This window comes from Oncorhynchus nerka, linkage group LG13 (genome assembly GCF_034236695.1).
Source record: "Oncorhynchus nerka isolate Pitt River linkage group LG13, Oner_Uvic_2.0, whole genome shotgun sequence".
In the NCBI taxonomy this organism is placed as follows: Eukaryota; Metazoa; Chordata; class Actinopteri; order Salmoniformes; family Salmonidae; genus Oncorhynchus; species Oncorhynchus nerka.
This window is the reverse complement of record NC_088408.1, coordinates 21,604,246-21,631,503: the sequence shown is the minus strand read 5'-3', so window position 1 is coordinate 21,631,503 and position 27,258 is coordinate 21,604,246. Positions and strand designations below refer to the sequence as shown.

Sequence of the window (27,258 nt, the reverse complement as noted above, 5' to 3'; positions counted from 1 at the left end):
GAAGGAGTCGCTCCATCGCCATCCTCTCGCCACCATTGGAAGTTTGTTGTGCGGCCCATCTCGCGTGACTTTTAATTGTCAAGTATCTTTACTTTTACTCAAGTAAGACAATTGGGTACTTTTTTCACCACTGACAATTGGCTACAACATAACTAATGAATATAACACAGATTTGGTAACACTCCTGGCTCAAAAGCGAATGTAGGAACCAGGGGGAGGGGGAGTACTGTACATTTGTCTAACATAATCCTGCTAATGGAAGTGTCAAGGTGGAAGTGTGCGCTTCATCCTCCAGAGGGCTCACTTCTGATTGGTGAATGGCTAGTTAGGGTGTGGTCAAAGGGCATATAACTGCATGTTATTGCTTTGGGGCTCTTCTGTTGGTTGTTGCTTCTAGTTGTATCTTCTATCCAGTTAAATCAGGACTCAGAAGCAGTGTCAATTAGGCTATCTAGCGTGCTGTTGGCTAAACTAAACTTTCCTCTACACAACTGCCTCAGTCTCCACTCTTCTATTAGTTGAGTTGACTAAGATACCCATTAGTCCATCAGGTTTAGCCTAATCTCTTGGCTTCATACCCATCAGAGGGACACTCATCTCCTGCTCCTTCGCCAGAGTGAAGATGTCTCTCCAGGCTCCGCTCCTACCTGCAGTGGTCCTGTCTCTGGTTCTGGTTGTGTTGGCTCTGACAGGGCTGTCCCATGCCCAGCTCCAGCCCAAGGCTTCTGTCCTGGATTTCTCAGCCAGCCTGGGTAACCTCCTCCCCAGCCTCAGCCGTCCGGCCAACTCCAGCCGGATCTTCTACGGGGTAATGTTTGACGCTGGCAGCACTGGGACACGCATCCATGTCTACACCTTCATACAGAAAGACCCTGGTAAGTTATGTTAACATTCTGATGCTCCCAGATGTGTTACTGTATGCAATGTTGTGGTATTGAATTGCCCATTTATTAACCTAAATTAAATATGTTTATTATTAGATCCTAGTCAATGAATATTACACTAAATGCCCATCTTCATAAAACATCATTAATGTTTGCAAATTGTAGATTAAATGCTTATTGATTCGAGTGGATTTTGTCATTTCAACTGTATTTCTTTATCTGTTGACTAATGGTTCATTTGTATATTTTTTCTGACAGAGGAGTTACCAGTGTTGGATAATGAGATGTTCCATTCCATCAAGCCTGGTCTGTCGGCATACGCAGACATGCCTGAACTGGTGAGTACAGCAGTGGTTGTAATTGTCGATGCAGCAAGTGATATTCCAATATTCCCAAAACACTTCAAATAGATTTTACTCAAATTCCTCATCATCATCACAACCACATTATCTCACCAGGGTGGGTACACAGTGAGGCAGCTTCTTAAGGTGGCAAAGAAGACTGTCCCGCAGCTGGATTGGAAGAGAACCCCACTGGTCCTGAAAGCTACAGCAGGATTCAGGCTGCTGCCCCCAGAGAAAGCCCAGGCTCTGCTGGAACAGGTACTGGCTAAGGCACTGCTAGGTCTGATACGGGGCTAGTGTACAGCACTATTAAATCAAGTATGGCACTGCCGAAGGTGTTGACACTACATTCACTCTTTCTGTTGTCTCTCTCCATCTTCCCACTCCACCCCTCAGGTGCAGGACGTGTTTGATGAATCTCCCTTCTTCGTCCCAGACGACAGCGTCAGCATAATGGATGGTACAAATGAAGGTAACGTCTCGTCTCCCAATAACCCCCCAGTAAACCTCCAGTCAAACCTATTCATCAGCACTTCAGTTGCAGGCTTCAACAGTGCTCTCCTCCTGATAGCATCAGTCACTGTTCTCATTCTACAGCTTGCTGTGCTCTTTCTTTTTCATTGTGTTGGTTTTCCTGAGGCTATTTTACTAAATTACTGTAGATTACCCTGATCTGTTATGATGATGCTGTTGGAAAAAGAGGGTTGTTTTCGTTAGAGGCCGTGTTGGTTACATCTCAAAAACGTGTAATTATGTGGTGAATGGATTTAGTGGCTTACCAAGCCTCGTGTGGTGTCATTGTGTAATTGATTTGTCAGCATTTTCACCACGTCTCTCAAATGATAGCCCTCTCACAGATGTAAAACGAATGCTTATGCATGTCAAACAAGTTGTAAGTTAAGTGCACTAAACTGCATTGTTAGATCAGTATTAACCCCACTTCAATTGAACTTTTTTGTTCTCATAGGAATTTTGGCGTGGGTTACTGTGAACTTTTTGACAGGTGAGACTTGTAACTTCTTGTCATAGCACATATTGTAATGCATTCTTGGTTATAATCGAATTATCTAAGGGTGTAGTGTTGGCCATATGTATATACACTACCGTTCAAAAGTTTTGGGCCACTTAGAAATGTCCTTGTTTTTTGAAAGAAAAGCTAATTTTTTGTCCATTAAAATAACATCAAATTGATCAGAAATACAGTGTAGACATTGTTAATGTTGTAAATGACTATTGTAGCTGGAAACGGCAGATTCTTCGTGGAATATCTACATAGGCGTACAGAGGCCCATTATCAGCAACTATCACTCCTGTGATCCAATGTCACGTTGTGTTAGCTAATCCAAGTTTATCATTTTAAAAGGCTAATTGATCATTAGAAAACCCTTTTGAAATTATGTTAGCACAGCTGAAAACGGTTGTGCTGATTTAAAGAAACAATAATAATCCTTCTTTAGACTAGTTGAGTATCTGGAGCATCAGCATACTGATGCTCCAGATACTCAACTAGTCTAAAGAAGGACAGTTGTATTGTATTTAATCAGCACAACCGTTTTCAGCTGTGCTAACATAATTTCAAAAGGGTTTTCTAATGATCAATTAGCCTTTTAAAATTATAAACTTGTGTGTGTATACATACACACACACACACACTCATTCAAAGACATCTGAAATGGCAATGGCATTTTTTCTTCTTCTCATAAACCCTGGCTCTCCAGAAGTTAACCTCAACTTGTATAGCCAGAGTCGATATTGAGCAGGGTTTTATTCCTGAAAGGGATTCCTATCATCTTTCTCAGATCTCTATAGAGTGTTTCACACCTCTGGATACAGATCCTGGGCTGTACCAAATCACAAGTGTGACTGATTCCTATCTCACGGTCTTCAGAGGGAACTTGTCAATAAAGTTGATTCAAATGGGAAATATTTTTTTTTAGGTCACCTGTATGCTGAGACCAGGAACACAGTGGGGATTCTAGATCTGGGGGGTGGATCAACTCAAATCACTTTTCTACCCAAATCCAAGGTTAGGGTTCATTTGTACAACCTGATTTATTTTCAATATTGTGCTTCTACACTATGTTGATACAGTGTTTATATTTGAATATGAATAATAAAATAACATATGCCATTTATCCAATGCGACTTAGTCATGCATGCATACATTTAATTTGCCAGGCACAAGATCAGTTAGACATACATGTATTTAATTTTTTCTGGAATGTTAATTACATTTGTTCACATATTTATTTTTCCTGTGCAGAAAACCATTGTAAGTTCTCCTGCTGACTACATTGCCAGATTTGACATGTTCAACTCTACATATGAACTGTACACTCACAGGTAAACATTCTATATCCACTGATGCAGAAAGTATAAACAGTCACAAGTAATTGTTCTATACAACAAACCCGTAATAGTTTGTAAAAGTACTATCCAAATAACTATTAATTGATTGATTTGATTGACAGCTATCTGGGTAATGGACTGATGGCAGCCAGACTGGCAGCCCTAGGAGCACTGGGGGCAGAAGGTGATGGCTCGATATACTTCGATAGAAATTTAAAGGCAGTGTTCCCGCGTTAGCGGACACTGCGTTCACACACAGTAAACGCTGGGTATGTCGGCTCAATCGGAAATTACCTTTAAATTTCAATTGCGCTATAACGCTGAACTTCAGCAATACAGATTGAATCGACCCCTAACATTCATTTACATATCATCATCAGCATGTTAGAATCCCCAATTCACACACAATATAGGTTTTAGAACATGCTTTTTACTTTTCTGTTATTCATAGACCCCCATTCATCATTATTTTGTTACTTTACGCTACAGGGTTGGAGTGGAGAGTGTTCAAAAGCGCCTGTCTGCCCAAGAAGTTCAGAGAGGAGTGGAGCTTTGGAGGACTCACCTACACAGTCAGCGGGATACCTGATGGTGAGAGTCAACCAACTCACTGGATCTGCTAGAACTGCCATCAAATATGTACTGTAGTCGAACAACCTTAATAATAATATATCTGCCCTTTAGCAGACGCTTTTATCCAAAGCGACTTAGTCATGCGTGCATACATTTTACGTATGGTGTGTGTAAAATGTACCTTGGAACAGTTATTTTGGTGGCAACAAAACACGTAGCATGCTGAACTTGGTACCTCTCAAAGTGTCTTACTATGCAGGGTACTAGGGTTTACCTGGGGTTTCTGTAAAGCAGTCTGTCACAAATGTGTATGAAAGTGCTATACAACTACATTGCATTGATTAAAAAACTTGAGCTCATAACAGTATCCTGTTTCGGTCCCTGTCCCAGGTTATGCAGGATACAAGCTGTGTTACCAGGAGGTGTTGAAGGTAGTAAAGGGAATAGTTCACCAGCCCTATGAGTTGAAAGACACCAGTGTGTTCTATGCTTTCTCCTACTACTTTGACAGAGCCGTGGACGCAGGCCTTATTGGTGAGAACACACACACACACAACTTCTACTACATCCAAGCAGTGGACGCATTTGTAGCCCTGTTTATACCTGGTTCCGACATTCGTCCTTTGTCCTGATCTTGTCCACATTCTGATTGTGCCCACAATTTTAGACAGGTGTAGACGATTAAGACACATTGTGATCAGACCTTCCTGACCACCTCCGGAGGTAGTGAGGGGCTCTATGATTGTTATAATTGCACTGTCTCTACATAGGTAAAGAAAGGTTGCCACATTCGGGAGAATGTCAGAAGAGCCCTGTAGGGTATATATTTTATCTTCTCCAATTTACTAAAGTGTAGAAAGATGGGGACAGTGAAACTATTTAAATCATCATTATCCCGCCCTCTACAAACATTGACACGTTATACCATTGATTTATGACATCAATGTGTGTCTTAAAAGAAATAAGTAATATTTTCAAATATCTGTAAAATAATTTTCATACAGAGCGGACCCGGATATCTAGTCACAATGCTGACACAGTGGACGGATAAGAGACCCATTTTACTACCATGTGTAGATGCAATGGCTTCAATGTGGGAACAATTGGAATGTGGATAAGATCAGGACAAATGATACATGTTAGAACCAGGTATAAACGGGGTTAGTGAGAGGACACACACACACAGTTAGTATAATGACTCCTAGAAGGAGATTCATTCCCCTCCTCCCTCGACAGGGAACAATGACTAATTTCTGAAGTAACTGACTCAGACTCAGTGGTGTGATGAGTTCTAGGTTGTTATTAGAGTGGTGTCCGTGGTCGTCGACTCGTCAGTGAGTAACATGATGAGAAAGGTTGCAGGCCCTATTAGTATGATGGAGATGTACTGTGTAGCCCTGCTCTCATTGTAATGAATGATACAGTGTAATGACAGTGTTTCTGAAGGAAAGATTAACGACCCCCGTCTTTCTACTCTTTCAGATGGGACCCAAGGAGGAATGCTGGAGGTCAGAGACTTTAAGAAGGGAGCTAAAGAGGGTGAGAACGAGTTAAGTCTGATGAGTAATGATATGCATAGCCAGAGATGGGCAAAAATGACAAAATAGCATAAGGATCGATGTATCAAAATAAACAACCAAATACTTCTATTTTGAAATGAAAATAAAATACATGTACAGTTGAAGTCGGGAGTTTACATACACATCAGCCAAATACATTTAAACTCAGTTTTTCACAATTATTGTAAGTAAAAATTCCCTGTCTTAGGTCAGTTAGGATTTTCACTTTATTTTAAGAATGTAAAATGTCAGAATAATAGTAGAGAGAATAATTTATTTCAGCTTTTATTTTTTTCATCACATTCCCAGTGGGTCAGAAGTTTAGACACTCAATTAGTATTTGGTAGCATTTGCCTGTAAATTGTTTAACTTGGGTCAAATGTTTGGGTAGCTTTCCTCAAGCTTCCCACAATAAGGTGGGTGAATTTCGGCTCATTCCTCCTGACAGCTGGCTGGCCTCCTTGCTCAGACACGCTTTTTCAGTTCTGCCCACAAATGTTCTATAGGATTGAGGTCAGGGCTTTGTGATGGCCACTCCAATACCTTGACTTTGTTGTCCTTAAGCCATTTTGCCACAACTTTGGAAGTATGCTTGCGGTCATTGTCCATTTGGAAGACCCATTTGTGACCAAGCTTTAACTTCCTGACTGATGTCTTGAGATGTGGCTTCAATATATCCACAATTTTCCCTGCTCATGATGCCATCTATTTTGTGAAGTGCACCAGTCCCTCCTGCAGAAAAGCAACCCCACAACATGATGCTGCCACCCCCGTTCATCACGGTTGGGATGGTGTTCTTCGGCTTGCAAGCCTCCCCCTTTTTCCTCCAAACATAACGATGTTGATTATGGCAAAACAGTTCTATTTTTGTTTCATCAGACCAGAGGACATTTCCCCAAAAAGTACAATCTTTGTCCCCATGTGCAGTTGCAAACCGTAGTCTGGCTTTTTTGGAGCAGTGGCTTCTTCCTTGCTGAACGGCCTTTAGGTTATGTCAATATAGAACTCATTTTACTGTGGCTACAGATACTTTTGTACCTGTTTCCTCCAGCATCTTCACAAGGTCCTTTCCTGTTGTTCTGGGATTGATTTGCACATTTCGCACCAAAGTACGTTCATCTCTAGGAGACCGAACACATCTCCTTCCTGAGCGGTATGACGGCTGCGTGGTCCCATGGTGTTTAAACTTGCGTACTATTGTTTGTACAGATGAACGTGGTACTTTCAGGCATTTGGAAATGACTCCCAAGGATAAACCGGACTTGTGGAGGTATACAATTTTTTTTCCTGAGGTCTTGGCTTATTTCTTTGGATTTTCCCATGATGTCAAGCAAAGAGGCACTGAGTTAGAAGGCGTCCTTCCGGCGCCGACTGAGATGGCCGCCTCGCTTCGCGTTCCTAGGAAACTATGCAGTTTTTTGGTTTTTTACGTGTTATTTCTTACATTAGTACCCCAGGTCATCTTAGGTTTCATTACATACAGTCGAGAAGAACTACTGAATATAAGATCAGCGTCAACTCACCATCAGTACGACCAAGAATATGTTTTCCGCGACGCGGATCCTGTGTTCTGCCTTACAAACAGGACAACGGAATGGATCTCATGCAGCGACCCAAGGAAACGACTCCGAAAAAGAGGGAAACGAGGCGGTGTTCTGGTCAGACTCCGAAAAAGGGCACATCGCGCACCACTCCCCAGCATTCTTCTTGCCAATGTCCAGTCTCTTGACAACAAGGTTGACGAAATCCGAGCAAGGGTAGCATTCCAGAGGGACATCAGAGACTGCAACGTTCTCTGCTTCACGGAAACATGGCTTACTGGGAAGACGCTATCTGATGCGGTGCAGCCAACGGGTTTCTCCACGCATCGCGCCGACAGAAACAAACATCTTTCTGGTAAGAAGAGTGGCGGGGGCGTATGCCTCATGACTAACGAGACATGGTGTGATGAAGGAAACATACAGGAACTCAAATCCTTCTGTTCACCTGATTTAGAATTCCTCACAATCAAATGTAGACCGCATTATCTTCCAAGAGAATTCTCTTCGATTATAATCACAGCCGTATATATCCCCCCCCAAGCAGACACATCGATGGCTCTGAACGAACTTTATTTAACTCTTTGCAAACTGGAAACCATTTATCCGGAGGCTGCATTCATTGTAGCTGGGGATTTTAACAAAGCTAATCTGAAAACAAGACTCCCTAAATTTTATCAGCATATCGATTGCGCAACCAGGGGTGGTAAAACCTTGGATCATTGTTACTCTAACTTCCGCAACGCATATAAGGCCCTGCCCCGCCCCCCTTTCGGAAAAGCTGACCACGACTCCATTTTGCTGATCCCTGCCTACAGGCAGAAACTAAAACAAGAGGCTCCTAAGCTGAGGTCTGTCCAACGCTGGTCAGACCAAGCTGACTCCACACTCCAAGACTGCTTCCATCACGTGGACTGGGACATGTTTCGTATTGCGTCAGATGGAAATATTGACGAATACGCTGATTCGGTGTGCGAGTTCATTAGAACGTGCGTCGAAGATGTCGTTCCCATAGCAACGATAAAAACATTCCCAAACCAGAAACCGTGGATTGATGGCAGCATTCGCGTGAAACTGAAAGCGCGAACCACTGCTTTTAATCAGGGCAAGGTGTCTGGTAACATGTCCGAATATAAACAATGCAGCTATTCCCTCCGCAAGGCTATTAAACAAGCTAAGCGTCAGTACAGAGACAAAGTGGAATCTCAATTCAATGGCTCAGACACAAGAGGCATGTGGCAGGCTCTACAGTCAATCACGGACTACAAGAAGAAACCCAGCCCAGTCACGGACCAGGATGTCTTGCTCCCAGGCAGACTAAATAACTTTTTTGCCCGCTTTGAGGACAATACAGTGCCACTGACACGGCCTGCAACGAAAACATGCGGTCTCTCCTTCACTGCAGCCGAGGTGAGTAAGACATTTAAACGTGTTAACCCTCGCAAGGCTGCAGGCCCAGACGGCATCCCCAGCCGCGCCCTCAGAGCATGCGCAGACCAGCTGGCCTGTGTGTTTACGGACATATTCAATCAATCCCTATACCAGTCTGCTGTTCCCACATGCTTCAAGAGGGCCACCATTGTTCCTGTTCCCAAGAAAGCTAAGGTAACTGAGCTAAACGACTACCGCCCCGTAGCACTCACTTCCGTCATCATGAAGTGCTTTGAGAGACTAGTCAAGGACCAGATCACCTCCACCCTACCTGACACCCTAGACCCACTCCAATTTGCTTACCGCCCAAATAGGTCCACAGACGATGCAATCTCAACCACACTGCACACTGCCCTAACCCACCTGGACAAGAGGAATACCTATGTGAGAATGCTGTTCATCGACTACAGCTCGGCATTCAACACCATAGTACCCTCCAAGCTCGTCATCAAGCTCGAGACCCTGGGTCTCGACCCCGCCCTGTGCAACTGGGTACTGGACTTCCTGACGGGCCGCCCCCAGGTGGTGAGGGTAGGCAACAACATCTCCTCCCCGCTGATCCTCAACACGGGGCCCCACAAGGGTGCGTTCTGAGCCCTCTCCTGTACTCCCTGTTCACCCACGACTGCGTGGCCACGCACGCCTCCAACTCAATCATCAAGTTTGCGGACGACACAACAGTGGTAGGCTTGATTACCAACAACGACGAGACGGCCTACAGGGAGGAGGTGAGGGCCCTCGGAGTGTGGTGTCAGGAAAATAACCTCACACTCAACGTCAACAAAACTAAGGAGATGATTGTGGACTTCAGGAAACAGCAGAGGGAACACCCCCTATCCACATCGATGGAACAGTAGTGGAGAGGGTAGCAAGTTTTAAGTTCCTCGGCATACACATCACAGACAAACTGAATTGGTCCACTCACACTGACAGCGTCGTGAAGAAGGCGCAGCAGCGCCTCTTCAACCTCAGGAGGCTGAAGAAATTCGGCTTGTCACCAAAAGCACTCACAAACTTCTACAGATGCACAATCGAGAGCATCCTGGCGGGCTGTATCACCGCCTGGTACGGCAACTGCTCTGCCCTCAACCGTAAGGCTCTCCAGAGGGTAGTGAGGTCTGCACAACGCATCACCGGGGGCAAACTACCTGCCCTCCAGGACACCTACACCACCCGATGTTACAGGAAGGCCATAAAGATCATCAAGGACATCAACCACCCGAACCACTGCCTGTTCACCCCGCTATCATCCAGAAGGCGAGGTCAGTACAGGTGCATCAAAGCTGGGACCGAGAGACTGAAAAACAGCTTCTATCTCAAGGCCATCAGACTGTTAAACAGCCACCACTAACATTGAGTGGCTGCTGCCAACACACTGTCATTGACACTGACCTAACTCCAGCCACTTTAATAATGGGAATTGATGGGAAATGATGTAAATATATCACTAGCCACTTTAAACAATGCTACCTTATATAATGTTACTTACCCTACATTATTCATTTCATATGCATACGTATATACTGTACTCTACATCATCGACTGCATCCTTATGTAATACATGTATCACTAGCCACTTTAACTATGCCACTTTGTTTACTTTGTCTACATACTCATCTCATATGTATATACTGTACTCGATACCATCTACTGTATGCTGCTCTGTACCATCACTCATTCATATATCCTTATGTACATATTCCTTATCCCCTTACACTGTGTATAAGACAGTAGTTTTGGAATTGTTAGTTAGATTACTTGTTGGTTATCACTGCATTGTCGGAACTAGAAGCACAAGCATTTCGCTACACTCGCATTAACATCTGCTAACCATGTGTATGTGACAAATAAAATTTGATTTGATTTAGGTCTTGAAATACATCCACAGACACACCTCCAATTGACTCATTGATGTCAATTAGCCTATCAGAAGCTTCTAATGCCATGACATCATTTTCTGGAATTTTCCAAGCTGTTTAAAGGCACAGTCAACTTAGTGTATGTAAACTTCTGACCCACTGGAATTGTGATGCAGTGAATTATAAGTGAAATAATCTTGTCTGTAAACAATTGTTGGAAAAATGACCTATGTCATGCACAAAGTAGATGTCCTAACCGACTTGCCAAAACTATAGTTTGTTAACAAGAAATTTGTGGAGGTGTTGAAAAACAAGTTTTAATGACTCCAACCTAAGTGTATGTAAACTCCCAACTTCAACTCTATTTTGTATTTTAAAATACATAAATGCATTTGCAAGTAGCCGGCCTGAACAGCAACATTCTCAGTAACATTTAATTTTATCTACCTTAGTTGAGTGCCCTGACTGTAAGTTACTCTGGATAAGTGTCTGCTAAATGACCAAAATGTAAATGCAAAAAAATGAGTAACATACCAAAATGAACTGCTTAGCACACTGTGTATTATTATTGGCCTTGTTTCATGCCGCATATCATTAGAATAATACTCTGCATGCTTTGCAATTGTTCATTTTTACATATACAATTCCATTAGGTTAATTTAGACAGACTCCTGATGCCAACTCCAGGTGAAAGGGAGCAACAAAATGGTCAACCGTTATAAAAAATGGGATAGAAAAGTATTTTCTATTTTGAAAATACAAATGACAGCTCTTGAAAGTATTTTGTTACATAGCACATTGGAGTGTAATTCAGCCCAATGTAATACAAATGTCAAAATACTCAGAAGTAATTGAAATACATATTTCAAATATATGTAATAGAAATACTGTCCATAGGAATGGATTTATCATTACTGTGTTGTGCAGGGTTCCCTAACTTGGCCCCCCAGGATTTCTGAGCAAAAAATAATTCAAAAACACAATGCACGCACCGCAATCTGTCAGATGAGTCCCAGCTGTGTGAATTGCCTCCCATTGAAATGAATGGACTTCTGGTAGAACGCATACATACTTGTGGGCACAAGGCTTAGGCCTTGTATAATGCCGGGAGCCGCCTGTGGATTTGTCTGCTCAAACACGGTTTCCTTCCCACACCATCAAAACAACAGCTATGCAGCTCTGATAGCGCAGTAAGGGATAGATTCTATGCTTGAGAAGTCTTAATGGCTTACGGGAGTCACCTCTCCTCGTTTCCCTTTACTGCACTGATCTGGCAATGGATTTGTTTCTTATTCCAGTGTGTAACAAGATGTCTAAGTACCGTCCTGTCAGCCCCTTCTTGTGTATGGACATGACCTACATCACCTGTCTGCTCAAAGATGGCTTCGGCTTCAAAGAGAACACTGTACTGCAGGTGAGACCGCCAAGTCATAATGGAATAGTCCTTTTGGCAATTCAGTAACGCAAAACCACACTTTTTAAAGCTAGCAACAAAGAAATGGTCAGACAAGATCTGTTAGACATTTTTACTTAAATAAATACAAAAAGGCATGAGTGATTTGGTGTGTCTCCTTTCTCCAGCTGACTAAGAAGGTGAACAATATTGAGACAAGCTGGGCGTTAGGTGCCACGTTCAAACACTTCCAGAACCTAAAGATCCACTGAGAGACATAAGCCACAGGGTTGGGTGGGCAGGTGGGATCAGTGGTTTACATGGTGCTCAACAAGAAATGGACTGAGGAATACTTGTTTTAAACTGATAAGCCTTTGTGTCTTGTGAAATGTAATGTTTTAAAGATATGCCATATTTGCATTTTACATTTGAGATGACATTACAATTGTTACAACTATTTTGTTACCCAACACACATAACTGGTACTATAGTTCAGTAGGTCTGTTGTTTTCATGTGACTGGCTGCTATACTGTAGCCTTGTATTATATACACGTATCTATTAAAGCACTGGGGGCTGAAACTCAACAGTTTTGTTACTGTACAAATCTGGATATTTTGATTTCAATAAAAAAATAGAAGCTGGTATGTGTGTAGAGTGTGCCATTGTTCTATGTGCAGCTGTGCTTTCATTCCAATAGCAGCTTGTGAGTTTGAAACGGTTTCCTTAATGATTGGGGACTGAGTACATTTCTGTGGAGCACATTTAAATGTACATTTTCAAATAGTTTTATGTCAGCTATTGAGCATTGCAGAAGTTCAGCTCCATAGTGCGATTGAGAAATGATCATTTCCGATTGAGCCGTGAATGAAGTCTCAATGTGGAAACATTGCCTTGAATTTCAAATCGCGCTTTAGTGCTAAACTTCAACGATAGGAATTGATGCGAGCTCTTGATTAATATGAATTAAGCTAAAAAGCATCAGCCTTAATATTGTTTAGCAAAAGAAAGATCACTGCATTTTAGCCTTATCTGCACCCAGGCAAGCTTACAGAGTTGATTTAGTATGTTGTTTAACAATGACAAACACATTGTTAATTAATAAAACATATGTATACCTGTCTTTATTTCTTTGGAAAGTCACCTGATAATTCCTTATATTTATAAACTACAGAAAAAGTTGTCTGTCTGTACAAGCTCTAGAACATTTTACACCGTCTTCTCATAAAACCCTCAGCAGCTAATTACATATCTACAGGGCTAAATATGGTCTTTTGACCAATCACATAATTTCAGATCTTATCTGATTGGTCAAAAGACCAATTAGTGAAAAAAAATATCAGAATTGGGCTGCCTGTCTTAAAGCAGGCACGGTGAAGGATGCAGAGAGTACATGTAGAATTCTGCCTCAAATTACTTTCCTGAAGTGTGAACAGAGATTTGCACAACAGCCTTGACTACAGCAAAGCCACCACATCCTCTGCGTATGTGTGGCTTGTCGTTGTCATGGTGACCAGGTCATGGGGTTGAGAGAGAACGACCACGGAGTCTGCCGAGCCTAAAACGAAGGGAAGAAAAAATGAGTTAGACGAGACAGAAGGCACAGGGGGGTAATTAAATAACATGGCCATAGTTAGGCTATATATCCCCCTGTGGTTTTGGACGATGCCCTTGGTTTGAGTCCTGAAAAATATAACACCATCGCTAACTGTTAAAGGGATCTGGCAAATAAACCGTTTTTATACTTACGCAGAGTCAGACGAGCTCATGGATACAATTTGTATGTCTCTGCATCCAGTATGAAGGAAGTTCAGTTCTACACAGCTAATGGTAGACTTCCAGTCATAGCTCTAATGCTAGTTATTATTAGCGCGCAAGCTAACTTCCATCATACTAGACAAACATATAAATGGTATCCACGAGTTCATATAAATCCACGTAGGTGGAAAAAACAGATTTCCAGAATCTGGCACTATCCCTTTAAAAAAAATGTATTTCAGTTACAGTAAACAATGCTTGAAATACACTACATTGCACATGTGGTTTTATACATTCGATATACCATGGGATCATGCTTTTTGATGAGGTAGGAATATATACGCCCATACGAAAATAAAAAACTTAAACATGGCTTGTCTTCAAAACAAAGTGTTTAATATTAGCCTGTCTTATTATAATTTTTCTAAGGTAGATCAATTAAATACAAAGGTTAGGTAGGCAGTTTACTGTAGAGGGAAATTGCAATGTCTCTACATAGGTGAAGAAAGGTTACCACATTTGGTAGAATTTGTCAGGAGAACCCCATAGGGTATATTCTATCTTCTGAAATGTAAGATTTCTTTAATCCACACAAAATCAGAAGGAGAGGGCGACTTCCACAGAAGTAAATTCAACCTTCTTGCCAAACTCAAAGGCTACACAGTTAGATATGTATTTTGGTAGTCTTATAGTATCAAGTAATACCCCAAATAATGTTATGGAAGTAGGAGCAAAATGCACTTGTAATAGTTTAGATGTGGTATCAAATATGACAGACCAATAGCTATGCAGAGGAGAAGAACAGGAACAAAACATATGTATTAATGAAGCAGGAGCTTGCCGACACCTGTCGCTGACAAGGTCCACATCAGGATTGATGTTAGAAAGCCTGATTTTTTAAATTACATTTTTATTTCACCTTTAGTTAACCATGTAGGCTAGTTGAGAACAAGTTCTCATTTACAACTGCGACCTGGCCAAGAATAAAGCAAAGCAGTTCGACACATACAACAACACAGAGTTACACATGGAATAAACAGTCAATAATACAGTAGAAAAAAATCTATATACAGTGTGTGCAAATGAGGTAAGATAAGGGAGGTAAAGGCAATAAATAGGCCATTGTGGCAAAGTAATTACAATATACCAGTTAAACACTGGAGTGATTGACATGCAGAAGATGAATGTGCAAGTGGAGATACTGGGGTGCAAAGGAGCAAGGAAAATAAATAAATACAGTATGGGGATGAGGTAGTTGGGTGGGCTATATTACAGATGGGCTATGTACAGGTGCAGTGATCTGTGAGCTGCTCTGACAGCTGGTGCTTAAATCTAGTGAGGGAGATATGAGTCTCCAGCTTCAGTGATTTTTCCAGTTCGTTCCAGTCAATGGCAGCAGAGAACTGGAGGAAAGTCTGCTAAAGGAGGAATTGGCTTTGGGGGTGACGAGTGAGATATACCTGCTGGAGCACGTGCTACGGGTGGGTGCTGCTATGGTGACCAGTGAGCTGAGATAAGGCGGGGCTTTACCTAGCAGAGACTTGTAGATGACTTGGAGCCAGTGGGTTTGGCGACGAGTATGACGCGAGGGCCAACCAACGAGCGAGTACAGGTCGCAATGATGGGTAGTATATGGGGCTTTAGTGACAAAACGGATGGCACTGTGATAGACGGCTTCCAAATTTGTTGAGTAGTGTTGGAGGCTATTTTGTAAATGACATCGCCGAAGTCGAGGATCGGTAGGATGGTCAGTTTTACGAGGGTATGTTAGGCAGCATGAGTGAAGGATACTTTGTTCCCAAAGGAGATTCTAGATTTAATTTTGGATTGGATATGCTTCAGGCATATTGAGCAGGGCTAGAGGCTCTACAATGAAATAAAACAATAATCACTAAGCAGAACAGTAATGGACAAGGCATATTGACATTAGGGAGAGGCATGCGTAGCCAAGTGATCATAAGGGTCCAGTGAATGGTTGGGCTGGCTGGAGACACGGCGATTCAGACAGCTAGCAGAACGGGGATAGCAAGCTAGCAGAAGGGCCTTAGAGGGACGTCGCGACGGAGGAAAGTCTGTTTTAGCCTCATCGTGCGGATCCGTCGATAGACCAGTCATGATGGATTAGTAGGGTTCCGTGTAGCAGAGGGGTCCAGTCCAATTGGCAAATGGATCTATTCGGCTAACAGTCCAATATGCTCTGGACAGCTAGCGGGCCGCGGCTAGCAGGCTAGCAGATGGGCATTCAGGGGACGTCACGACGAAGGGGCCCGTTGGAAGAAAAAAAAACATTGGGCAGATTACGTAGGTAGTCCAGTCGTGATGGATAAGCAGGGCTTTGTGTGGTAAAAGGGGCCCAGGCCGATTGGCAAAATAGATAGTGGCACGAGAAATTGGCCGGTGGACCTATTAGCTAACAGTCCGATATGCTCTAGACAGCTAGCGGGCCGCGGCTAGCATGCTAGCGGATGGGCATTCAGGGGACGTCGCGACGTAGGAGCCAGTTGAGTAACCCCCTCGAGCAGATAACGTCGGTAGTCCAGTCGTGAAGAATTGGCGGGGTTCCGTACAGGCAGTAAAAGGGGTCCAGGAGGGAGTGGCTGATGGGCCTAGCATGGGCTAGCTCCAGGTTAATTGGTGCTTGCTTCGGGACAAAGTTTAGTCCAGTGAGAGCGGTGTAGGATGTTGCATTGGATCAAACCATGTTTGGCACAAATAGAAGAGGAGTGGACACAGTGCAGAATATCTTCCCTTGTGTCATCAGTAAACTCAAACTTTATGTTCCCATAAAGTTTTAATAGCTGCGAATGGAGGATTGTGAAGAGAGTAAATTTGATCATAGCTATAAGAAATAATACCTTTTATTGTTGGGGATGGTTTGAAAAATGCATCACATGCGCCAAATACAACAGTGAAATGCTTGTTTACAAGCCATAACCAACAAAGCAGTTAATAAAGAAAAAAACCTAAAAAAAAATAAGAAATAAAGTAACAAATTATTAAAGAGCAGCAGTAAAATAGCAATAGCGAGGCTATATAAAGGGGGCACCAGTACAGAGTCAATGTGCGGGGCACCGGTTAGTAGAGGTTATTGAGGTGATATACACATGTGGGTAGAGTTATTAAAGTAACTTATGCATAGATAATAACAAGAGAGTAGCAGCAGTGCAAAAGAAGAGAGGCAATGCAAGTAGTCTGGGTAGCAATTTGATTAGATGTTCAGTGGTCTTGGGGCTTTTCTAAGGTATGAAAAAGGTAGCCCCACTCCACTCTATCAAAAGCTTTCTCAGCATCTAGCGAGATTAGAATATCTGGGAGCTTTGAGATAGAAGGATTATACATAACATTAAAGAGTCATCTGATATGAGAAAGAATGTCTATTTTTTTTAAATAAAACCTGCTTGGTCAGAGGAAATAACAGATGGTAAGACCGACTCCAAATGCATAGCTAATAGTTTAGCCAAGAGCTTAACATCTACATTGAGCAGTGCGATTGGGCGATAGGACATGCAGGAGAGAGGGTCTTTATTCATTTTCAATATAATTGAAATGGAGGCCTGTTTTAAGGATAGAGGGAGAGAGACTGATTTAAAGGATTCAATAAACATTCATCAAGAGCGGGGCTAATTTATCCAGAAACTCTTATCAAATCAAATTTTATTTGTCACATACACATGGTTAGCAGATGTTAGTGCGAGTGTAGCGAAATGCTTGTGCTTCTAGTTCCGACAATGCAGTAATAACCAACAAGTAATCTAACTAACAATTCCAAAACTACTGTCTTATACACAGTGTAAGGAGATAAAGAATATGTGCATAAGGATATATGAATGAGTGATGGTATAGGGCAGCATACAGTAGATGGTATCGAGTACAGTATATACATATGAGATGAGTATGTAAACAAAGTGGCATAGTTAAAGTGGCTAGTGATACATGTATTACATAAGGATGCAGTCGATGATATAGAGTACAGTATATACGTATGCATATGAGATGAATAATGTAGGGTAAGTAACATTATATAAGGTAGCATTGTTTAAAGTGGCTAGTGATATATTTACATAATTTCCCATCAATTCCCATTATTAAAGTGGCTGGAGTTGGGTCAGTGTCAATGTCAGTGTGTTGGCAGCAGCCACTCAATGTTAGTGGTGGCTGTTTAACAGTCTGATGGCCTTGAGATAGAAGCTGTTTTTCAGTCTCTCGGTCCCAGCTTTGATGCACCTGTACTGACCTCGCCTTCTGGATGATAGCGGGGTGAACAGGCAGTGGCTCGGGTGGTTGATGTCCTTGATGATCTTTATGGCCTTCCTGTAACATCGGGTGGTGTAGGTGTCCTGGAGGGCAGGTAGTTTGCCCCGGTGATGCGTTGTGCAGACCTCACTACCCTCTGGAGAGCCTTACGGTTGAGGGCGGAGCAGTTGCCGTACCAGGCGGTGATACAGCCCGCCAGGATGCTCTCGATTGTGCATCTGTAGAAGTTTGTGAGTGCTTTTGGTGACAAGCCGAATTTCTTCAGCCTCCTGAGGTTGAAGAGGCGCTGCTGCGCCTTCTTCACGACGCTGTCTGTGTGAGTGGACCAATTCAGTTTGTCTGTGATGTGTATGCCGAGGAACTTAAAACTTGCTACCCTCTCCACTACTGTTCCATCGATGTGGATAGGGGGGTGTTCCCTCTGCTGTTTCCTGAAGTCCACAATCATCTCCTTAGTTTTGTTGACGTTGAGTGTGAGGTTATTTTCCTGACACCACACTCCGAGGGCCCTCACCTCCTCCCTGTAGGCCGTCTCGTCGTTGTTGGTAATCAAGCCTACCACTGTTGTGTCGTCCGCAAACTTGATGATTGAGTTGGAGGCGTGCGTGGCCACGCAGTCGTGGGTGAACAGGGAGTACAGGAGAGGGCTCAGAACGCACCCTTGTGGGGCCCCCGTGTTGAGGATCAGCGGGGAGGAGATGTTGTTGCCTACCCTCACCAGCTGGAGGCGGCCCGAGCTGCCGAGCTGTAGTCGATGAACAGCATTCTCACATAGGTATTCCTCTTGTCCAGATGGGTTAGGGCAGTGTGCAGTGTGGTTGAGATTGCATCGTCTGTGGACCTATTTGGGCGGTAAGCAAATTGGAGTGGGTCTAGGGTGTCAGGTAGGGTGGAGGTGATATGGTCCTTGACTAGTCTCTCAAAGCACTTCATGATGACGGAAGTGAGTGCTACGGGGCGGTAGTTGTTTAGCTCAGTTACCTTAGCTTTCTTGGGAACAGGAACAATGGTGGCCCTCTTGAAGCATGTGGGGACAGCAGACTGGTATAGGGATTGATTGAATATGTCCGTAAACACACCGGCCAGCTGGTCTGCGCATGCTCTGAGGGCGCGGCTGGGGATGCCGTCTGGGCCTGCAGCCTTGCGAGGGTTAACACGTTTAAATGTCTTACTCACCTCGGCTGCAGTGAAGGAGAGACCGCATGTTTTCGTTGCAGGCCGTGTCAGTGGCACTGTAGGACTCAATGAGCCCCAGCTGTGGGCCAATATGGGACTAATTATATTGGGTATCCATCTGGTCCAGGACATTTACCACCTTTAATTACAATCTTCCATGGTAATAGGTTCCTCCAATTGAAGCTTGGAGACTGAATCAATTGTTTCAAAACTAGTGTATGATTTTACTTGACCACTAATGTAGGCCTTAAAAGTCTCCCACAGAACAGATGCTGAAATGTCGGGGTGTTGTCATTAGCTATAAAAACATCACATCTGAGCAGTCAGGAAGTTATCAAAAAACTTTCAGACAGCAAGCGCGTATTAAAACTCAGTCCCACCACCAACAGGCTCAGTCCCACCACCAACAGGCTCAGTCCCACCACCAACAGGCTCAGTCCCACCACCAACAGGCTCAGTCCCACCACCAACTGGCTCAGTCCCACCACCAACTGGCTCAGTCCCAACACCAACTGGCTCAGTCCCAACACCAACTGGCTCAGTCCCAACACCAACTGGCTCAGTCCCACCACCAACTGATAGCTCTAAAGTAAGAGGGGCGTGATCAGATATGACAATGGAATTGTATGAGCGTACAGAGGAAAGAAGTCTGTTGTCCAAGAATTACTCAATGCGGGTATAAGTGTGATGGACATGTCCTACTTGTTGGATTGAAAAAACGGCAGCTGTCGTACGGCAAACTCTTCAAGAAAAGTTTGGATCACCTTAGCAGACTTAGGCTTTGCTGCGGCCTACTTTAGCAATCCTCCATTCAGCAATTCACTGCCATTATTACCGTTCGGAAGAGCAACGAGATATGAAACTATATCAACAATACTTAGTAAGGCGAAATTAAACAATTAATTGTCATCTCCCGTCTGGATTACTGCAACTCGCTGTTGGCTGGGCTCCCTGCCTGTGCCATTAAACCCCTACAACTCATCCAGAACGCCGCAGCCCGTCTGGTGTTCAACCTTCCCAAGTTCTCTCACGTCACCCCGCTCCTCCGCTCTCTCCACTGGCTTCCAGTTGAAGCTCGCATCCGCTACAAGACCATGGTGCTTGCCTACGGAGCTGTGAGGGGAACGGCACCTCAGTACCTCCAGGCTCTGATCAGGCCCTACACCCAAACAAGGGCACTGCGTTCATCCACCTCTGGCCTGCTCGCCTCCCTACCACTGAGGAAGTACAGTTCCCGCTCAGCCCAGTCAAAACTGTTCGCTACTCTGGCCCCCCAATGGTGGAACAAACTCCCTCACGACGCCAGGACAGCGGAGTCAATCACCACCTTCCGGAGACACCTGAAACCCCACCTCTTTAAGGAATACCTAGGATAGGATAAAGTAATCCTTCTCCCCCCCTTAAAAGACTTAGATGCACTATTGTAAAGTGGCTGTTCCACTGGATGTCATAAGGTGAAAGCACCAATTTGTAAGTCGCTCTGGATAAGAGCGTCTGCTAAATGACTTAAATGTAAAATGTAAATGTAATTAAACTATGCTCTAAATTAAATAAAGGTTGTTGCAGGAGCATCGGGAAATGTGTGGTACGTCATTTGTGTCCCCAGAAATCCCCACACTATCCCTTTAAGAGTATTGGGATTGGACTGTGTTAAACATTCAACGGTAAAGTCTACACCAGTTGATTAGGCGCATTTGACAAATAAATGTGATTTATTGGGGTTTTGCATTTGTGAAACGTTTTGTATGACTGTGTGTGTGACTACCTTGTTCTCGCAGCATGGCGTGGTGTAGGTTCATGGGCTCCACCCCCGTAGTCATGGTGACCATAGTGTCGTCAGGTGACCCATCAGCCTCCAGCAAACTGCTGTGTGTCAGAGCCTCGCCTGTCAATCACACAGAGGTGCCATACTGTTCATTACAGAGGTGTGTGTGTGTGTTATATCGAGCATTCCAAATGGAATACAACGAGCCGGTTATACATAGACACACACAGGTAAACTCCAAGGCTACGGCTGAATTATATGTAGTGTGTTGGAATTGGAAGAAAAGCCTGCACGCCCTGTAATGCTTGTAACCAGGGTTGGTGACCATTGCCGTAATTTGTGTGTGTCTGTGCTACCTGTTTCTCTGCCCTCGTTCCCCAGCACCTCCTCTCCGTGTCTCTTCCTCATGTGGACGTTCCTGCTGCCGCTCTGAGAGAACGTCTTTCCACAGACACCACACTGGTGGGGTTTCTCTCCTAGAACACATTCATACACAGGGACAGTTATCACTGTCTCCAATGGCACCATATTCCCTATAAAGTGCACTACTTTTGAGCACAAGGCCATTGGGCTCTGATCAACAAAAAAAAAGAGTGCACTATATAGGGAATAGGGTACCATTTGAGATGCAACCAGTGACACAGACTGAAGCTAAAGTTATCTAACTGACTGTTACCACAATTACATTTTTGAACTGTGCTCGTGCACGGTAGGAACTCGACTTCCACATATTCAGTTGTTAAAATACCGGTAGTTAACAAAGCAACCTAGCTGTTGTCATTTCACTATGTATAGAATGAAAAGCTCAAACTGTGTTTAAATGCTAGTACAGGGGTGGGCAAACCTTTTCCTGGAGTGCCACAGGCACCACACCTGACCAACTGAGCTAATTGATCATTTCAGTGATTGCCTAAATTCAACACACCTGGTCTTCCAGGTCTGTTAAATCAAAAACATGAAGTGCCTGCGGCCCTCCAGGACCAAGACCCCTATCCTAGTAGGTCAATTCAGATGTTATGAACCTATCTGTGGGTGTGGTGTTCTCACCTGAGTGTACGAGCATGTGTTTGCGTAGACTGGAGTACTCTGCAAAGGAACGACCACAGCCACCTGCTTCACACAAGAAAGGCTTCTCACCTATAGACAACACACACACCAATTAAAGATCACACGCTAGAAGGTACATATTAAGGCTTCTCACCTATAGACAACACACACACCAATTAAAGATCACACGCTAGAAGGTACATATTAAGGCTTCTCACCTATAGACAACACACACACCAATTAAAGATCACATGCTAGAAGGTACATATTAAGGCTTCTCACCTATAGACAACACACACACCAATTAAAGATCACACGCTAGAAGGTACATATTAAGGCTTCTCACCTATAGACAACACACACACACCAATTAAAGATCACACGCTAGAAGGTACATATTAAGGCTTCTCAAATGTAGACAACACACATGAATCATAACACTTTCTCACAGAGCAAGCATTATACCACTCTCCTACACTAAGCACATGTCTTTCCACAGCACTGAAAACATCTGAAACATATGAAAGACATTCACTTTACTTCTATGCTGTACTACAGGATACAGAGCAGACTAAAACAGATGTCGCTCCGGTTTATGTGCTCTACTGCTGTGTACCTCTAAGTGTGTGTCACTGTCCCCACCTGTGTGTGTGCGTTTGTGGTTCTTGAGGTTTCCTGCGGTGGTGAACTTCTTGCCACAGTTCTTCTCCTTGCAGAAAAAAGGCTTGTCTCCGTTGTGAGTTCTCATGTGGACCTGAAGACGCTGCAGCACGTAGAAACTTTTCCCACAGCCCTCCGCCCCACACCGGAACATACGGTCGTTCCTGACACACACACACACACATTAACATTTGAGGTGATATTTGAGTGTGTGTGTGTGTGTGTGTGGTGTGTGTGTGTACCTGTGTGTTTTGAGGTGGTATTTGAGGTGAGCAGGCCAAGTGAAGGTTCTATAGCAGCCCTCAAAGGAGCAGCGGAGGTTCTGTTTAGAAGAAAGCGTACGATTGGTCCTCGTCGGCTGCTCTCTCTTCACACCCTCCAACGGGAAGCTGGGCAGGTGGTCACCTAGGCAACAGAAACAGAGGGGATGTGATATCATAAACAGAAGTCTTCCTGTTATATAGTCAGTATCAGCTAAATGTCACACCTGCTCTTCAGTCAGTGATCCGTTGGTGGCAATGAACTACCATTAAAGTCAATTTACCCACGTCCATTAAAGTCAATTTACCCACGTCCATTAAAGTCAATTTACCCACGTCCATTAAAGTCAATTTACACACCCCCATTAAAGTCAATTTACCCACGCCCATTAAAGTCAATTTACCCACGCCCATTAAAGTCAATTTACCCACGCCCATTAAAGTCAATTTACCCACGCCCATTAAAGTCAATTTACCCACGCCCATTAAAGTCAATTTACCCACGCCCATTAAAGTCAATTTACCCACGTCCATTAAAGTCAATTTACCCACGTCCATTAAAGTCAATTTACCCACGCCCATTAGAGTCAATTTACCCACGCCCATTAGAGTCAATTTACCCACGCCCATTAGAGTCAATTTACCCACGCCCATTAGAGTCAATTTACCCACGCCCATTAAAGTCAATTTACACACCCCCATTAAAGTCAATTTACACACCCCCATTAAAGTCAATTTACACCCCCCCATTAAAGCCAATTTACACCCCCCCATTAAAGCCAATTTACCCACGCCCATTAAAGTCAATTTACACACCCCCATTAAAGTCAATTTACACCCCCATTAAAGCCAATTTACACCCCCCATTAAAGCCAATTTACCCACGCCCATTAAAGTCAATTTACACACCCCCATTAAAGTCAATTTACACCCCCATTAAAGCCAATTTACCCACGCCCATTAAAGTCAATTTACACACCCCCATTAAAGTCAATTTACACCCCCATTAAAGTCAATTTACCCACGCCCATTAAAGTCAATTTACACACCCCCATTAAAGTCAATTTACACCCCCCCATTAAAGTCAATTTACCCACACCCATTAAAGCCAATTTACCCACCCCCATTAAAGTCAATTTACCCACACCCATTAAAGTCAATTTACCCACACCCATTAAAGTCAATTTACCCACACCCATTAAAGGCAATTTACCCACACCCATTAAAGTCAGTGACATTACTGTTACTGCCATTCCCAGCCCTGGCATCCTGGCTAGCCTTGGCATCTTTAGCCAGCTGTGCACGCGTTGCTGCGATGAGGCTGTCGTGTGCCAACTCCTGTACCCGCAGGTACCAGGGGGCAGTGCCATCCACACAACAGTCCCCGGACAAGATCACCTCCTCTTCCTCCTCCTCTGTCCCATCCGCTGAAAAGATTAGTGGCTCAGAAGAGGCTGCTAGGCCTGGAGAGAGAAGGAGAAAGGGAGGAGAGGGATGGAGAGGACGGGGGGAGAGACAGAAAATTAGAGGTGAAGGGAGAGGGAGACAAGGAGGGAGAGAGTTTGTCAGGGCATGATGAAGTGTCCTTGTCACATGTTATCTCAGCCCTAAAATGTAAAGAAAACAAAGTCATAAGACAATAAATGGGATAATTTGCCCGGCAGAGACAGAGTCTGCCACAGAGTGTGCAGAGGAGATGAGATGATAACCCTTGTTGTTTATTTGCAACGCTGCTTTGTCACACCACAGTACAGATAACGGTTAAGTAAAGAATTAATTTCAATACATATATTCACATTACAGCACAATAATCAGGCATGCCCTGAAGGAAGGGGGGCTGTCTGTGTAGAAATATAATTGATAGAACTGTTAAGTGTTACATAACAGTGCCTTCAGAAAGTATTCACACTCCTTGACATTTTCTACATTTTGTTGTATTACAGGCTGAATTTAAAATGTATGAAATTTAGATTTTTGGTCACTGGCCTACACACAATACCCCATAATGTCAAAGTGAAATTATTTTTTTACAAATGAATTGAGAAAAAGGAAACCTGCACACTGCTCTTGCTAGCATCACTGCTCTTTATTAAGCTGTATGTATTGGCCTTCACCAGAGCTTTAAAAAAAATAAAGGCCTTGAGGCCGACACAAAGCTTATTAAAGAGCAGTGATACTAGCAAGTGCAGTGTGCAGGTTTCTTTTTCTCTCATGTTATTACACTGTTACCATGCACGTGCAACAAAGCCACCTCAGATGTGCAAGTGCCTTTTGAATTTGTCTAATTAGCTGTAATCACTGCCAAAGGTGTGTCTACAAAGTATTGAGGGGTGTGAATAGTTATGTAAATGATATAGCTTTCACCTGGATTCACCTGGTCAGTCTATGATCTCCTATTGATGTCACTAAATCCACTTAAATCAGTGTACTTTTTAACTGTGCATTGTTGGGAATGGGCTCGTAAGTAAGCAATTCACTGTAAAGTCTACACCTTTTGTATTCGGCGCATGGGACCAATAAAACTGTATTTAATATGGTTGCTTGGGCCCTGCGTCTCCGTACCTTTGGCGAGGTTGAGGAGGACGTAGGAGCTGCTCTCTGACCGCTGCAGGTCATGGAGGACAGGAGATGGGCTGGGGGGTGTGTGAGGGCTGCGGGGATGGGGGTGCACCTCCATGGGGCTCTGCTCTGCTCCCCCAAACTCTGACAGGGACAGAGACCTCGCTGACACATGGCTGAGACCACCCTCTGGGAGCCAATCACAGATTACATTAGTGGAGTAATTAGTTGGCTAGAGAACCAATGAGACAGTAGGTTCTAAGAGAGATTTAGTCCAAGTAGCAATATATAATCTGAAAAACACAAGGTTATTGTATGGCAGATTGTCTATGATGATTTCCAGTCATTGTCTGTGATGATTGCTGGATCTGTATGACCTGTCAGGGCCAGCTGTGTGCACAGGGAGCTATCTGCAGGGGCCAGCAGGGGAAGGCAGGTGTGTTTGGGATCAGAGTCCTCCAGACTCTGCCCCAGAGGGATGGAAGCGTTCTGGACAAACTGAACCAGCAGCTGCAGAAGCAGAGGAGAGGGAGAGGAAGCAAGATAATTCATCAAACAGTTCTGTAGCTAAGGGTGGATCTGTATGTGCAAATGGAAGACCACAAATACATACTACTATGTATTAGTGTCGGCAGGTGAACAATGTGGAGCGCTTACCTCGGGTTTGGAGTCAAGCTCATCTGAAAGCATGGATTACGCCTTGAGAGATCTGTAGGGATGAATCACACTTTCCATTACTGAGCAAAATTAGCTGTTAACTGAGATATCTTATTAGAGTGGGGGTGAGAATAATCATCAGCATCCTGTGCTTCCCATTCATTAAGTCATAGTCAACCTAAATGGACTAGCTAACTGTATAACTTGTTGAAACTAGCAACCGACATTTCAACAAAACAATAAGTGCATGCTAGATACGAAGTTTATTAATGAACAACTGAGCTGTTAGCCCGTTAGCTCAGTGTTAATCACGCAACAAGCTTCGCATAGTTGCAGGTATCTCTGTAAATTACCGAGTTAGCTGGCTAACTTGTACAGCCTCTAGCTATGTTTAAATGTTTAACTAATGCAGCATCAATAAAGATGGCCGCCTAGCTAGCAAGACACCACTGTTCTGTCCAAAAAGGGTGGGTATAATGTGTTACGTTCCAACAGGAATCTGTTACAAAACGTCGTAAATAAAAAGGTTGCCAACAAACAACGCATACACAGTTGTATTGCGGCATAATAAGATACCAGGTAACCGTAGGGAGTGGGCTATTTAATTACGTTTTTCACTAAACACGTTTATTCCGAAGAATCTCTGTCCTCACTCTGGTAGCTTATGGACAAACATTAAGAATAAGCTGCGTGGTGAGTTGATGCCTGTTCGGCAGCTAGTTAGCTAGGTGAATTAATCATGCTACTTTGTAATCGTTGTTTGTTGGCTACCTTGTACTTTACAAAGTTTTGGGAACAGATTCCTGTTGGAACGTTCCACAAATTATACCCCTACAAAAATGAACAAACGTCACCAGCTACAACAGAGTACCTTGTTACTGGCCAACATTCATTCCCATCTCAGCTAAAAAGGTCGATTGAAAACTGTGGCTAGTTTAGATAGCCGGCGAGTTTGTTGTTAGCGTTTGATTTGTTGCCGTTAATAGCATGTTAGCTTCTTATGCCAAAACAAAGCTTCTCAACAGTCAGTATATGTCACACATATACACTTTAATCAAACTACTAAGATAAATTACTTTCGAAATATTAATTTATACGCTTTACCTTGTTTTCTTATTTGTACATAGAAATTTGGTAGACCCCAGTTCTACGGGAATACTTGAGGGACAAAACGAGTACTTCCGGGTTTCGTT

General features: G+C 43.5%; 2 protein-coding genes across 6 annotated transcripts; one reads left to right on the top strand and one right to left on the bottom strand.

Moving 5' to 3' along the window:
- LOC115139205 (ectonucleoside triphosphate diphosphohydrolase 5-like) lies at positions 1–12,574 on the top strand. The gene is made up of 13 exons (XM_029676349.2): positions 1–875; positions 1,143–1,222; positions 1,343–1,486; positions 1,625–1,700; positions 2,196–2,231; positions 3,166–3,254; positions 3,492–3,571; positions 3,700–3,761; positions 4,067–4,168; positions 4,541–4,684; positions 5,633–5,689; positions 11,836–11,951; positions 12,119–12,574. Exons 1-13 carry the CDS (start codon positions 623–625, stop codon positions 12,200–12,202), a joined length of 1,323 nt encoding a protein of 440 aa, XP_029532209.1. The 5' UTR covers positions 1–622; the 3' UTR covers positions 12,203–12,574.
- LOC115139204 (zinc finger protein 410-like) lies at positions 12,050–27,258 on the bottom strand. Of its 5 annotated transcripts, none has more exons than XM_029676344.2 (11): positions 27,170–27,258; positions 26,066–26,117; positions 25,786–25,918; positions 25,412–25,597; positions 24,067–24,312; positions 22,832–22,994; positions 22,572–22,753; positions 21,930–22,019; positions 21,239–21,358; positions 20,883–21,002; positions 12,050–13,487 (listed from the first exon to the last, which is right to left on the bottom strand). In XM_029676344.2, exons 2-11 carry the CDS (start codon positions 26,096–26,098, stop codon positions 13,387–13,389), a joined length of 1,374 nt encoding a protein of 457 aa, XP_029532204.1. In that variant the 5' UTR covers positions 26,099–26,117; positions 27,170–27,258; the 3' UTR covers positions 12,050–13,386. The 5 variants fall into 5 exon arrangements, with proteins under 5 accessions (XP_029532204.1, XP_029532207.1, XP_029532205.1 ...); XM_029676347.2 differs by having other exon boundaries at positions 24,091–24,312; XM_029676345.2 differs by lacking the exon at positions 27,170–27,258 and adding an exon at positions 26,937–26,959.